General features: G+C 44.5%; 2 protein-coding genes across 2 annotated transcripts; both read left to right on the top strand.

The window, feature by feature from the left end:
• Positions 1 to 818: 818 nt before the first annotated feature.
• rundc1 (RUN domain containing 1) lies at positions 819 to 7,432 on the top strand. The gene is made up of 5 exons (XM_040156486.1): positions 819 to 1,332; positions 2,963 to 3,121; positions 3,868 to 4,066; positions 4,166 to 4,261; positions 4,868 to 7,432. Exons 1-5 carry the CDS (start codon positions 940 to 942, stop codon positions 5,728 to 5,730), a joined length of 1,710 nt encoding a protein of 569 aa, XP_040012420.1. The 5' UTR covers positions 819 to 939; the 3' UTR covers positions 5,731 to 7,432.
• Positions 7,433 to 8,097: 665 nt separating this feature from the next.
• rpl27 (ribosomal protein L27) lies at positions 8,098 to 12,489 on the top strand. The gene is made up of 5 exons (XM_040124272.1): positions 8,098 to 8,200; positions 8,745 to 8,827; positions 9,484 to 9,653; positions 11,755 to 11,865; positions 12,404 to 12,489. The coding sequence occupies exons 2-5, from the start codon at positions 8,747 to 8,749 to the stop codon at positions 12,450 to 12,452; spliced, it is 411 nt and encodes a 136-aa protein (XP_039980206.1). The 5' UTR covers positions 8,098 to 8,200; positions 8,745 to 8,746; the 3' UTR covers positions 12,453 to 12,489.
• Positions 12,490 to 13,451: the final 962 nt, after the last annotated feature.

Here is a 13,451-nt window from a genome sequence, read left to right as displayed (position 1 = left end):
TCAGGCGTCAAAAACGAAAAAAACACGAATATTTTCAGTTTCTTGAACTGGGACAACCAGCAATTACTCACATTTGAAAAAATGGCGGCAGTGAATATTTGACATGTTTGATTAAAACATTACTAAAACAATTAATCGACTATCAAAACTGTTGCCAGTTTTTGGTTTTTTGTTTTTTCAATCAGCTAATCAATGAATTGGTTAGATAACAGATAAAACCAATTCGGTGGTGTAAGATAAAAGTAATTATAAAAAGGGTATTAAAACTTTATATAAAAAAAAACAACAACACATAAGGTAAAAAGCCAAAAATAAAATCAGGAGGGGCTTGCTGACAAAAACAAGGGATTTCAAAGATGTCGCTGCCTCGGGACCTGACCGCAAACGCTCCGTCCCATCTCGTTCTCAGCCGGGTCTGCTCTTCCTGAGGATCCGGGACTAATGTACGCACCGGCTCACATGGCACTTTATTTTCTTTCTTTTTTTCCCCCAGCTTTACAACAAATGAGCACAACATGAAATAAAACAGTGAAAGTCTTCAGACTAGATTTCCTACGGTCCCTCTACAAGACCAGAACCACGGGTTGGAGGATGGAGGACCCGTAAGAGTCGACACTGTTCTTCAATTAGTGCAAATTTCTTTCTTTCTTTCTTTCTTTCTTTCTTTCTTTCTTTCTTGTAATTTCTTTTCGTATCACCGTTCTTTTTTGTTGCTGCCGTTGTCTGGCACGCCCGTCTTTTATTTTGAAGACACACGTGCCGCGCTTCCGGTGTTTTCCTGTCTCCGCTTTGACGTATGAATCACCCTTCCCAAGATGGCGCTGCACCTGTCTCTGCGGCGGTGATCCCCCTCGTCGTCTGCGCCACATACGAAAATAAAACTTCTCTCGATAAACTGGCGGCGTAGTTAAACAGCTGGAGCGAACTCCGTCGCCCAAAATGTCCACAGAGGAGCTGTCAGCCTCGGACAGCGAGGCAGCCTTCGCCGGCGCAGGGGAACGATGGGCACCGGTGGGCGCCGTGGCCAGTCCCGAGGATGAGAGCGGGAGCGGTGGCGCCGGGCAGCCGGGGCAGAGATGCTCGTCCTCGGCCGCCGAGGAGGAAATGGCCACGAAGCTGAAGAAGCTGGAGGAGGAGCAGGACTTGCTGAACTCCTCTCTGCTCGCCCTCACCTCCCACTTTGCTCAGGTCCAGTTCCGACTGAAGCAGATAGTTCACGCCCAGAGCGAGGAGAAGGAGAGGATGCTGGCCGAGCTGGAGGAGTTCGCCTTCAGGGGCTGCCCGCATGTGGTGGGCTGCCGAGCTCAGGATGCCCAGCAGCTGGAGAACTCGGTGAGGTTGCCACGAAACATGAGCACTCAGAGCGCATGCCGGGAAAAGGTGGCAATATGGAAGGTCCCTGATTTAGTTATTCCAGTCTTAATGATCCTTATGACCGTGGACCAATTATGAGAAAATGGGCCCCTGGGCACCGACAAGTAAAAGCCCCCCCACTCCTCATATATAGGACTATGAAACTGAAGGAGAAAGATAAACGAACACGTTTTGTTTCTGTTTGTGGTCCTTTTGCATCTCTGTTGCCATTTAGTGTCTGTTAACTGAGCTCTGTGACAAGAAAACAAGAAGTATTAACTGTCACGTCAGCCAAAGGCTGTCGTTCAGGGGCCCTTTGACCTCCTGGGCCCGTGCACCTGTGCCCGGTGGGGCCCGTGCCGTAATTTATCCATGCTTATTACATATCTTAGTCTAGATTTAGGACTGTAGTGTCGTGTTTCCATCCATGGAAGATAGCTGGGAAGTGTGTCTCTGTTTGTGTGTTGACTAACTGATCAGTCAACTGACAGAACAACAAACTACTTAAATAATCGGTTAATTGGTATTTTTGAGGTAAAAATGCTGAATGTTCTCCGGTTCCAGCCTTTTTAACTGTGAGGATTTCCTGCTATTCTTTGTCTTATGTGCCGTCTAACCGCATATTTTGGGGTTTAGACTTTAAGGTGGACAATTGGCAAAATGTCACTTAGGGACTTAGAAAATTGTGATTGCTATTTTACGCCCATGGACGGATAAAGAGATATTTTTCATAATCTCATGTCACTTTTAAACCAAAAGCCATCCGTGATCTGAGGAAATGCTGGTCAGATTCATGAGCAATGATGCGGGCCCGGTGAGCTTTCTGAATAAAAACTGATAGTGTGCTCAAGTGCGCTTGTTGCGTCACACTCCAGGCTGCTGCGCCCACCTCTGTTTTGTTCCCAGGCATGTCTTATCTCTGGTGGAAAATGCGAGTGACTCACAGCACCACGGGCTCAATGAAAATGCCTCTGGCAGATCGGTATCGGTTTAATAAAGGCTTCTGTGTACACAGCGGTGTCGGAGCAACCTGCTTTTTTTCCTGCCGTTGTTTACTGCCGGGCCACTTTACATTTAGTCTTAACTGAGGTAAAGGCTTGGCCTCGTGTAGTCATTGTCAGCATGTGAAATGACATAATTGCTCATCACATATCCCACCTAAGGGTCTTCTTATTTATATCTCCTTTGTCGCATGCTTTACTTTCAGGGGGATCTGGTGAATATGACACCTTGTCGTGTCTTTGAGAGTTTGGCTTGCCTATTTTTTTTGTACATTTTTGTGTAAACGTTGTGACCCAAGCGATTAAAGGTGCAGCTGACTATATGATAAACCGCTGTGCAGACCTACAGTAATCATACACCTCCTCTCAATGTCCCTCTTTGTGTATCACACTTGAATGCATCTTGCAGAAAATCTGTTAAATTGTAAAATCAATCTTATTAAATGATTTTACAAACAGTCGCCTCCTTTATAATTGTAAATATCGGTAGCAAAATATAACCCACAGCGGTCGACGTCTGGTACAACGCTCTTCGTGTGTTTTACTGTGGTCACTTGGCACTCTCTGTCTGTCAGAATTAAAGTCATTGTGTGTGTTTCTCCTGTCAGAGTGAGAGGGAGAAGCGGGAGCGCCTGGAGGCTCAGAGGGAAAAACAGAAGGATCTCATTTACCAGCTCAAGACCCAGCTGGACGATCTGGAGCGCTTCGCCTATCAGGAGGGCAGCTACGACTCGCTGCCGCAGTCTGTCGTCATGGAGAGGCAGAAGGTGGGAATGTGGAAATTGTGCGAAAATACGATAGTGGTCACCGGGCAGACGCGTTGATGTTTCATAGCTGCTACGGGTTTTTCGGATCAACCTTTAATCACTTTGTTTGGTGTCTGAGAGAAAATAATGATCACAACATCCCAAATGAGAGGCCCAATCAAATCCAGAGTGTCCCCAGTTGCCTGTCTACAACGAATAATGTATCAAATGACAATGTGAAAACAATGTGACAGCGGCTTGTAGGGATGAACCTACAGGGAATTATCACCCGAATCTGCAGCTTCCCCTCGGCTTCACAATCCTTTATACTGAACTTCAGCTCATTGCTTAACTCTCCATTACATAAATGAGATGTTCTGGTTCGTTGTTTTCGGCCGAAGCGGGCAGCTGAGAAAAAGCTCTGATAAACCCACTGTCCACTACCTGCTCAGCAGCAAACAGCTAAAGTTAGAGCCCAGCTGGTGAACATAGTGGAGCATTGGTCAGCTAAAGAGCCAGATGTTTCCCTCAGAGGTTGGTGGAGACCAAAAACTGAGCTAAAAGAGAGGCAATATTGGGCTTAGATTCATCAGGTGACAGAAACAGGACTACAACTGAATAATAATGTTGCTCTGTAACTACTGGATGTATAAATAAGCAACTGTTTGTCAGCAAGTTTAACATATGAGCTTTATAGGTGTGGTATACAGTGATATAACGTAAAAGAAATGTAACCTTTAACCTTTAATCTGTCTCACCTTTTTCAGGTCATCATTGACGAGTTGATCAAAAAGCTGGATGTGAACCTGAACGAGGATATCGGGAAATTGTCGCCGGAGGAGCTTAGGCAGAGAGTCGACGCTGCCATTGCTCAGATAGTGAACCCGGCCAGGGTCAAAGAGCAGCTGGTGGAGCAGCTCAAGACCCAGATCAGGGACCTGGAGATGTTCATCAACTTCATCCAGGGTACACAGGCCTATATACAGTATGAGTATGAGCACGTTTCTTTGTATGTCTAAGGTGCCGTTTTCTTATTTGCACAATGCATACATTTTCTGCCAAAAGATGAGGTGGGGAATCCGCTCCTGTCAAATGTTGGACACGGCCAGAAGCCGCAAGCAGCAGGGACCGATGCCAGAACTCCAGGGGGGAAGAGGAAAGGTCAGTCAATTCATATCAAACTCCAACTGCAAGTAAAATGTAATGTTGATAGTAATTAAACTGGTAGATCCCTGACTAGATGCCTTTTTTATGGCTGACAGCATTATGCTCAAAAAATGAACACCAAGTCCATGCATTTTTTTTTGTCAGGGTAGAAATAATTAGCAGCCTTTTTTTCCGACCATTTCTCTGTAAGAGTGTATGTTCGGGAACTGCAGACACCCGACTAAAAATTCTGACCTGCTGGAGATCCAACCGCTTGTCCCAGAGCCAGGTCTTTGATCACTCAGGCCATTAATCGCTTGGCGTGAATCCCCTCCGCCCGCACCTCAAATAACGGGCGATCTTGGCAGAACTCTGGCCTGATTCTAAAGTCAGTCTGCGGCAACCAATTCAAGGCTAAAATCAGGATTAATCCATACAGCGTCTGCTCACCTGTAGGGTGCTCAAACAGTGACCTCAGCGGTCTTGCCACTTAATAAAGATTTATTGACTGTTAAGCTCTTAATAAGCCATTTATAAAAGTCAAGTTTACTGGAGGCAGTGTTCAAACCCAGCAGGTAATGATGAAGTCCGCTATAAATATTTTCTGATGTCTCACTGCAGTGGACCCCGAGCAGGCCCAGAAGATGCGAGAGACTGGCCTGCAGCTGATCCAGAAGGCCCTCGCCGTGCTGCAGATCTTCGCTGCGAGCCAGTTTGGCTGCACGGCCGGGCATGTGCCCCAGAGCATGTGGCCTCAGGAGTCTGCAGGACAGGACTACGGGCCCCTGCTGCAGTGTCTGGAGGCAGCCGTGGAGAAGGTGCGAGTGCTGGGCTCGCGCAGACAGCCCTCCCTCGAACACGTCGTCAACTACACCAGCAACTCGGCCCTTGGGCCCCGAGACGAGCTGACCACGTCTGTGAGGAAGGAACTGGCGAGTGCCCTGAAAGACTTGTTGGCTCACGGCCTCTTCCTGCCCTCTCAGACCATGAGCCTGGTGCTGGCGCCCATCTCCTGCCTGCTGCCTTACAGAACAGCCCCACACACCATGCACCCATGGGAACTCTTTGTCAAGTACTACCACTCCAAAAACGGGAAGGCCTTTGTGGAGTCGCCGGCCCGCCAGCTCTCACAGTCCTTCAGCCTGCCTGTAGGGGGCGGCCCGGTGACTGTCACCCCTAAACAGTCTCTGCTGTGGGCCGTCCACACCGTGCTGAAGGAGCACGGACGCTACAAGCGAGGACCAGACACAGAGTTCAAAGCGCTGGTGTGCATGGCTCTGAACGAGCAGCGGCTGGTGTCGTGGCTCAACCTGCTGTGTAAGTCAGGGACTCTGATACACCCTCACTACCAATCCTGGAGCTACATGGCCCAGACCGGCTTCGAAGGAGCCCTGCGCATCCTGGGCCGCATCAGCCACCTAAAATTCAACCTCCCCGTGGACCTGGCTGTCCGGCAGCTGAAGAACATTAAGGATGCTTTCTGAGGAGGCAAGAAATCCATGGAAAGTGGAGAAACATCAGTCTCAGAAATCAAGTATTTTGTCAGCTAAACTCCACTGCTCTTACCCGCATTCAGGACCAAAAGCATGTCTTTGTGCTCTAAGTAGGTAACCTTTTAAAGGTCTTTTAAGCAGCCACCCATCTGAAGTAAAATCTACAGTACATGCATGGCTGATTACGTTGTTTGAGCTTCAGCCATAGGCAACCATAGTCCGCATATCCCACTGTGTTTAAGATAACCAAAATGACAAGAAGACAATGCTGCTTGTACTGTAAACCTGCCTTAGAGTGGAGATTGAGATTACCTCATCTTTAGTAAAGCCTTCCTGACCTTTGCGACCTGTGCTCATTGTACAGTACCCCCCCCGCCCCGTACACGACAGCGCCCTGGCCTATGCATCAAAGAGAGAGGCCGGACTTGTACAGTAATCAGTACTGTAACGTGGCTGCAGGTTTAGACAATCCAGGAGGAAAATTAATGAGCAGAACCACTTCTCGATACTGTGGCTTCTACACAGTAACCAAGAGCTTGTGAGGTATTGGTCCTGGTATTGGTGCTTGTGCTGCCCCGTTCTTCTGTCGTGGACTGAATTATTTAAGTGGCAAATCTCATGTAGCATGATCGTAAACGGTGAACATCAGCACACCAGTCAGCTTGAAATGGAAAAAAAAAAAAATCTCAGTTTCCATCAGGGTGCGAAGTTAAAATGTTGTGTAACATTGCCCACAAATATGCAGTTATCAACTTAATTACAATGCCCTCGACTCCATTTTAAACCTCTGAAGCTATTATCAGCTGTTGCATGTTGCGCTTCAGGCGTGTGAACAGCATTTAGGCCCCGTATGAACTGCTGCTTTTCTCCTGGTTCAGGTGGACTTAAAATTAAAATGAACTGACAGTGATATTGAATGACAAGAATTTATTTCTTGATGTCACGGCTTACGTCACGTATTTGACGTGACTGTAGGATATTAAAAGTTTTAGTTTTATTTCCAGTTTTTTTTTTTCCGGAGAAATTGAGTTTTGATCTTCCCGAGACAGCTGAGTTGCACAAATCACATCCTTCAGTACTGAATGTACAAACCATAGATGCTATTAAACCCAGGTTAGTTTATACGTGCTGTGTGATTTCCCTCTGTTGGGGCGGATGAAATGAGACTCGGGAATGAAACTTCATCGTTCCTGGGCCCATGTGTACATGTATGTATTAAGCCCTCTCAGAGCAGGCGTGCTGGTAAAAGCTCACTACATTTGTATTTCCCGAGATTAAAAACCTGATTCCATGTTAGTGCACCCGGAGACACATTTTATCTCTTAACGTTAATGAAAAATTTGTGTTTTGTTCTGGGCTATGCTTAGTACACATAATGCTGTATTTTGCTTTCTCTTTTCCCATTTTTTGTTGTGTTTTGTTCAGCTGTTGTGATTCATGTAAAGAGACATGTATTTATTTATTTGATGGCATGTTTTAGCTCAACACTGAATTAGGTGAGAACATATCAGAACACTTAAGTAGCTGCTGTACTGTAGCTGTTCGGTCTGGAGACAGTAAATACACTGGATGATTTAAATTATGTTAAATGCTACTAAATGTTATTTTTATGTAATCACTTCAATGACAGAATAATATATTTAGAGATATGAACTGTGGTCTAATGTGGTTTTTTTTCTTTTATGATGTTTAATGCATAGTAAATAAACCGCCGAGCTGTTTGACTAGTCGTCATGTCAGTTTTTCAAAATACATATTTTTAATAGGATCCTTTAAATAATATCTTGGCAGTAAAGTAATGTATGATACAGTAGATAATTGGAGCCGGTGGGGGGGGGCATGCGAACTCCACTCAGAACGGCCCCGGGGTGAACCGGGGTTCGAACCCAGAACCTTCGGTGAGGCGACGGCGCCAACCACTGCACCTCCGGTGCGGTTTTTCAAACTGCTCAAAGTGACAATATTGGAGGCCTCTGTTTTTTGTGTGATAATAATGATAATTATAATAATAATAATACATTAGCTGAAGCAGTATAGTTAAGAAGAGAGTAGTTTTGGTTCATTGTTTGCATTTGAATATTTGACTGGAAGTTACACCACTTTTAATCCCTAACTATATATCATAAATATTTTACTTTTTTGTGAACTATTCTCCGAGACTCAGAGACTTCAAACAAATAAAATTAACTTTTAAAAAGAAAAATGTTCTTGCAAAACAACACTGAGGAAACGGTAAGGATTTATTCTTCTTTAAAGGATTTACAATATGGCAGATGAGGGATGACTATATCACTGAAAATCTTTTATCAAAATTATTAAGATGCAGATGATAATAAAGAAATAGATTTTTTTTTTTTTTTTTTTTAGTTTCCGGAAATGACGTGCCCGATCGGTGGGGTCAAAGTTCACAAAAACCTTCAGGACTTCCTTTCCTGGTAGCGGCGGCCGTAGAACAGCATCAGTGAGTGAAGCTTCCGTTCAAACAATCTTCAACCATCGCTCCAAATCCGGGCACATTCATAGTTTTTATCACATCAAACCTTAGTCAATCGCTCCTGTAGCTGATATGCGGTTGATATTTCCATGTATTTTTAATCGGATGTGATAGAAAAGGGAAGAATTACTGCTGCGCTTCTTCCCCGCAGCGCCCGTTTCAACATGGCAGCTTCAGTTTTCATCTCAACCCTCTATTGAAGGGGCTTGTGTTAACATTCAGACTGCACCTTATGCCCTTTTGGTCTAATTTTAAGTAAATAATCACCGTTTATCACTTTCTTTGCGTGTGAGCTAATTTGTTAAGTGTTTTAGCTCTGGAAAATAACTCCGAACTGGAGGAGGCTAATGCTAACTTAGCCGGGCAGTAACATCGAGCAGAACTCCATAAGAGAAAATCCCTACATTTAAAGTGTTTTAACTTGGTCCGGTTTAACATCGGTAGTTTTGCCTGTGAAGTGTTGAATTCCCCGTGGCTTCACCGTGTTTTAAACGTGTTTTCTTTGTGACAGAAATGGGCAAGTTTATGAAGCCTGGGAAGGTGGTAATGGTCTTAGCTGGACGCTACGCCGGGCGCAAGGCTGTCATCGTCAAGGTAAGACGGAGCTCTGGGCGGAGGGAAGGCATCTGCAGCTTAATGTGCAAGATAACCCCTCATATTTACATTTTTTTAAACTGCTAAATGTTGGTCATTCAAAGCCAGGGCCGCAGTGTTCATCTGTAATGGGTTTAAAGCTTGTGCAAAGTATCTGACACTTCAAAATCAGCAGCTGTTTTAGCCAGATTAAGATGTCGAGCACCATATTGGCCTGTATATAAAGAGCGTGGGATGTTTTCTGACATCTTTTGTATATGTTTAACGTCAATGGCAGACTCACGGTCTCTCCTATCAGACTGCTGAAGCATCAGAATAATTTTCTGAAAGTTAGCATTAATCACACCAGCCTGGGGGGAAAAAAATAACGCTAAACACGCTGAAAACACTCGCTAGCCCAGCAACATTAAGGCTACAGACGGTCCGTAAGCGAACGCTCTCTGTACACACTCCATTCTGATGTCTAGTTCTTGAATATAAGACTACCCCCACTCTTTCAAACCCAATTTCCAGAAGGAAAAAAAAGACTTGTCTTTTTGGGCCAGCACGGAAATTTAAAATAACAGGAATCTCATCAAAGCAGCACGGCTGTTTTTCCGCTGTCGATGGTCGGTGTCTGCGGTTTCTCACTGCCCCCTGTTAATGTCTCTTTGCAGAACATTGATGACGGCACCACCGACCACCCTTACAGCCACGCTCTGGTCGCAGGCATCGACCGCTATCCCCGTAAGGTGACCACAACCATGGGCAAGAAGAAGATCGCCAAGAGGTCCAAGATCAAGGCCTTCGTCAAGGTGTTCAACTACAACCACCTCATGCCCACCAGGTCAGTTTCTGAAGCCGATTTTTACCGACCGTGATAAAATATTCCACCGGGGAGTTGAAAATTTTATTTTCTTAGCTTGAGAAGGCACAGCGTTTCTTGTCTTTATCCAGCTGTTCTGAAGAGAGCGGCAAAGTTTGATGTCCCGGGTTCAAGAAGTAAAAGTGCTTTTAATCATGTGCATTGATTATATTAAGTGACTGACTTACATGTCCAGGGTGTGAATGGACATTAAACTCCTGGTTGAATTTAAAAAAAAAAAAAAAAAAAGAGGAGGGGGGCTGCAACTGTTTTAAAATATCTGCTGCTTGTACCTGTATTTTTGTGCATTTCACCAAAAAACTTCCCATCAGTGAGCTTAAAGTATAAGGTTGGTGGTGTTCTGTATTATTTAGTCAACAGAATTCGACAAAAAGACCAAAACCAGAAAAGAGTTAATTCTACTAATAACTATTTCCTGTGTAGCCAGTGTTATATCCTCCATTGTTGTCCAGAAACAATTAAAAACACATCAGTAAGCCATACTGTTGCACTGGGCGGACAGAGTCCGGAACGATTCTGCAGTGTTTTGAACGCGCTACCGCACTGATTGGCCGTTCCATAGCAACGGCAGCCGAGGCTCATTGGTACAATGGTATTTAAAGCCAGACCAAACCAAACGAATAGAAAAAAACGTGATTTCTGAAAAGGTTAAAATAATTGAAGCTCAACAGAAGTCCGTGTTGTTTATTATACACTAGATTGTGCTTCTGTGGTGAGTAGAATGAGAGTTGAAAAGCTTGAAACTCAGCCATTGTGTTTTTCACTATATTCACTCTGTTCTTGGTATTTCTGTTGCCTCTCTGGGTCACACATGAACTCAACAAATCACCAATCACTTTAGCTTTACTGAAATAAACAATATTTTAATCACAGTTTGAAAAGGCAATAACTTTAATATGTATAAATTGATGCAGGAGTAAATGTGAGACAGCTGTATACTGAGTCGTTTTGTATAGGTTTTATTGTTTTGATACATGATTTATGTGACATCAGTCAAACTGCATGTGGGAAACTGGGAGAGTCACTGCCAACTAAACAAGTCTTTATGGTGAAATACTAAGATTTTTCTTTCTGGAGATGTTTTTAACCATCAGCCACAATTTTATTTAAACCCCCCCCAGTAGTGAGACGCTCTTTGGTGCATTGCATTGTGGGAGAGCAGTATGCATTAGCGGCACACTCAAAAATCAACCGTATAAAGAGTGAATGCTCTCTGCTTTGAGATACTAAATTTGTCACTTTTCCAGTGTGAACACAAAAGCTACTCGAGTTTGCCTCTTTACACACACTTAAGACGCAGAGCTTGTTCGTGTTAGTCTCAAGAAATTTGACCTGGGGCTATATGATGATTGATAAATCAGGATTTGTGTGTCTTTCCTTCAGTGGAGGAGGTTTTTTTTTAAGAATCATAATGACGACCCTTGAGAGCCGTTTAGTTGTAGCCCAGATGCAGGAAGCAACTTCAGCTTTACTGTCAAGTTTAGGGCCGTTTGGTAGGTTGTGTAAATGAGACTGTTAATAAGAAGGAGAGAGATGCGATTTTTAAAGTAAAGTGGATGATGCTTCTGTGAGGAAATGTGTATCTGAATTTCCTTGGACACTGGATGTCATTCTGGAGCAGTGTTGAACATTAGGGTGATACTCGTAAACACCCCTCTTGACTTCAGTATGTTGCCTGTTAAAGGCGCTTGCTGTGCAATAAAAAGGCTGCTCCTCGGTTAGCTGCCGCATCCTCTGGATCGGACGTAGACTGACGTCACGCATAAGACTCGACGTGCAGGTTTGTTATCGCATGTCCACGGCAGGTCACCTCACGACAGTCTGAGCGAGGTGGCCAAATGAACGTGGGTTTATGGGTACCTCCCGTCTGCTCGTGCGTAAAGCGCTTTGAGTTTCTACAGTGAAACTGCTCGGCTGTGTCAACAGGCTTCCAGCTGTGAGCGTGTGCCTGTACAAATTTTAAAATAAAATTGAAGATGGACACAGTTGTGCTTCGGCCTCGCCTCGCCAGGATGACTTGAGGGCTTAAAACGGCTTTTCATCTTTGCTCCTTTTCCCTCAGATACTCTGTGGATATTCCTCTGGACAAAACTGTCGTCAACAAGGACGTCTTCAGGGATCCCGCTCTCAAGCGCAAAGCCAGGCGGGAGGCCAAGGTCAAGTTTGAGGAGAGGTGAGTCCCCTGTCCAAAGATTCGGTGTAGATTTGATTTGTGAGCTTCCTTGTTCCGTTACCTTCACTTAGTGTCTGTGTTCAGATTTTAATAAGCTGACACTTCAAAGACAACTGAAACGGTAAATCTCCCACGTTTTTAAAGTTAATTTAATGCACGTCTAGATGCAGAACATTTCACTGGCCTACGTGCTCCCATTTATCAGTACAAACCAGCAACCAGAAATATCGTCTTCACCGGACACGTTTGGCGATTTGACATAGTTCATATTTCTCAAATTTCTGTAACTCATCAGTGTGTGTGTGTGTGTGTGTGTGTGTGTGTGTGTGTGTGTGAGAGAGGGAGTTCTGTATTGTCCTGCGGGGTTGTTGGTTTTAAGGGGCTGTTGTCAGTTGTGCCGCTGGTTTACATTAGTTGTCCAGATCTGATTCAGTTGGGCCTTGTTCTATCGAAATGTGAACTCTTCAGCTCTTGAACTATGCTTTAAGCGTTTTCTGAGAGAAAGTTGCTGAATTCTTGTTTTTGTTTTCGTTTCCAGGTACAAGACGGGCAAGAACAAGTGGTTCTTCCAGAAGCTCAGATTCTAAATTCACTCGGTTTCACAAATAAATGTTTAAAAATGGATCTTGACTGTCGATTCCTTTTTTTGATGTTTTCTATCTTTCTGAATTGTATTGGATGAAAGTACCTCTGTGAAATGTAACCAAATTTATTGTAACACCAACCATCAATGCTATTTTTAAAGATTTTTTTTATTGTGAGGAATCTTTAAATTCAGCTTGTGCTGTGGACCGAGCAGGACTATGGGGTCTGGTTCCTACATTTTGATAAAGTTAATACTTGTGAGAGTCCACTTGAAATGGGATTTACTAACCGTTTTTCTAAAGATGCCGAAGCCGTCGACTGTTCCTACACAACTTAAAATAATCTTGGTGAGGTCAAAATGCTGTTAAATCACCCGCTGGGCAGCTGTGTCTCTGAGGGCGCGGAGGTGTATCGGCGGGGAACTTGACCTGCATCGCAATGAGAGAAACGGATTTCCGGCTCGACGTTGGTGAAGCTCGTCCTGAATTTCTCACCAAAGAAGTTGGTCCTCTACACACAACCTCAGACCTCTTGGTCATAAAGCTTCATGTTATATCCAGGGTAAATGGGGAGGGGGACGACTGGCCACAACCTTGGACACAAGTTATACTTGAAGACACAATAAGTTTCCTGTTTGGGGAAGAAGAAAAAAAGCACAGATTATCTTAAGTTACTGAAATTGGTTTTTCAGTATTAAAGTAGGAAAACCGAAATGAATAATTTAAACAACTGTGGATACCTACACAGGTGGATTTTGTTTTTTGTTTTTTTCCTTTCTTTTTCTTTCCCCCTCTTCTCTTCCCCTCTTCTCTCCCTCTCCTGTCCCCGCTTCTTCTGTCAGCTTAGTTGCACCTGTCGGCCTGGGACAAATCGCACCTCAGCACGTTCAGGTAGAGCAATCTCCCGGCGTGGTCCGCTATGGAAACACTCCCGGAGCCCGTTAAGCAGAGGGCGGCCTTGGCCGCGAGAAACGGCTCCGGGCTCTTCACGCTGACCGGTTG

Source organism: Xiphias gladius, chromosome 3, assembly GCF_016859285.1.
Source record: "Xiphias gladius isolate SHS-SW01 ecotype Sanya breed wild chromosome 3, ASM1685928v1, whole genome shotgun sequence".
In the NCBI taxonomy this organism is placed as follows: domain Eukaryota; kingdom Metazoa; phylum Chordata; class Actinopteri; order Istiophoriformes; family Xiphiidae; genus Xiphias; species Xiphias gladius.
Note: the sequence above shows the minus strand (reverse complement) of the source record. Positions and strands in the feature narration are given on the sequence as shown.

Coding starts and splice junctions, on each gene's coding strand:
- rundc1 (XM_040156486.1), top strand. CDS start 940: ATGTCCACAGAGGAGCTGTCAGCCTCGGACAGCGAGGCAGCCTTCGCC. Junction 1,333..2,962: donor CCCAGCAGCTGGAGAACTCG/GTGAGGTTGCCA, acceptor TTCTCCTGTCAG/AGTGAGAGGGAGAAGCGGGA. Junction 4,067..4,165: donor GTTCATCAACTTCATCCAGG/GTACACAGGCCT, acceptor TTCTGCCAAAAG/ATGAGGTGGGGAATCCGCTC.
- rpl27 (XM_040124272.1), top strand. CDS start 8,747: ATGGGCAAGTTTATGAAGCCTGGGAAGGTGGTAATGGTCTTAGCTGGA. Junction 8,828..9,483: donor GCAAGGCTGTCATCGTCAAG/GTAAGACGGAGC, acceptor GTCTCTTTGCAG/AACATTGATGACGGCACCAC. Junction 11,866..12,403: donor AAGGTCAAGTTTGAGGAGAG/GTGAGTCCCCTG, acceptor TTTCGTTTCCAG/GTACAAGACGGGCAAGAACA.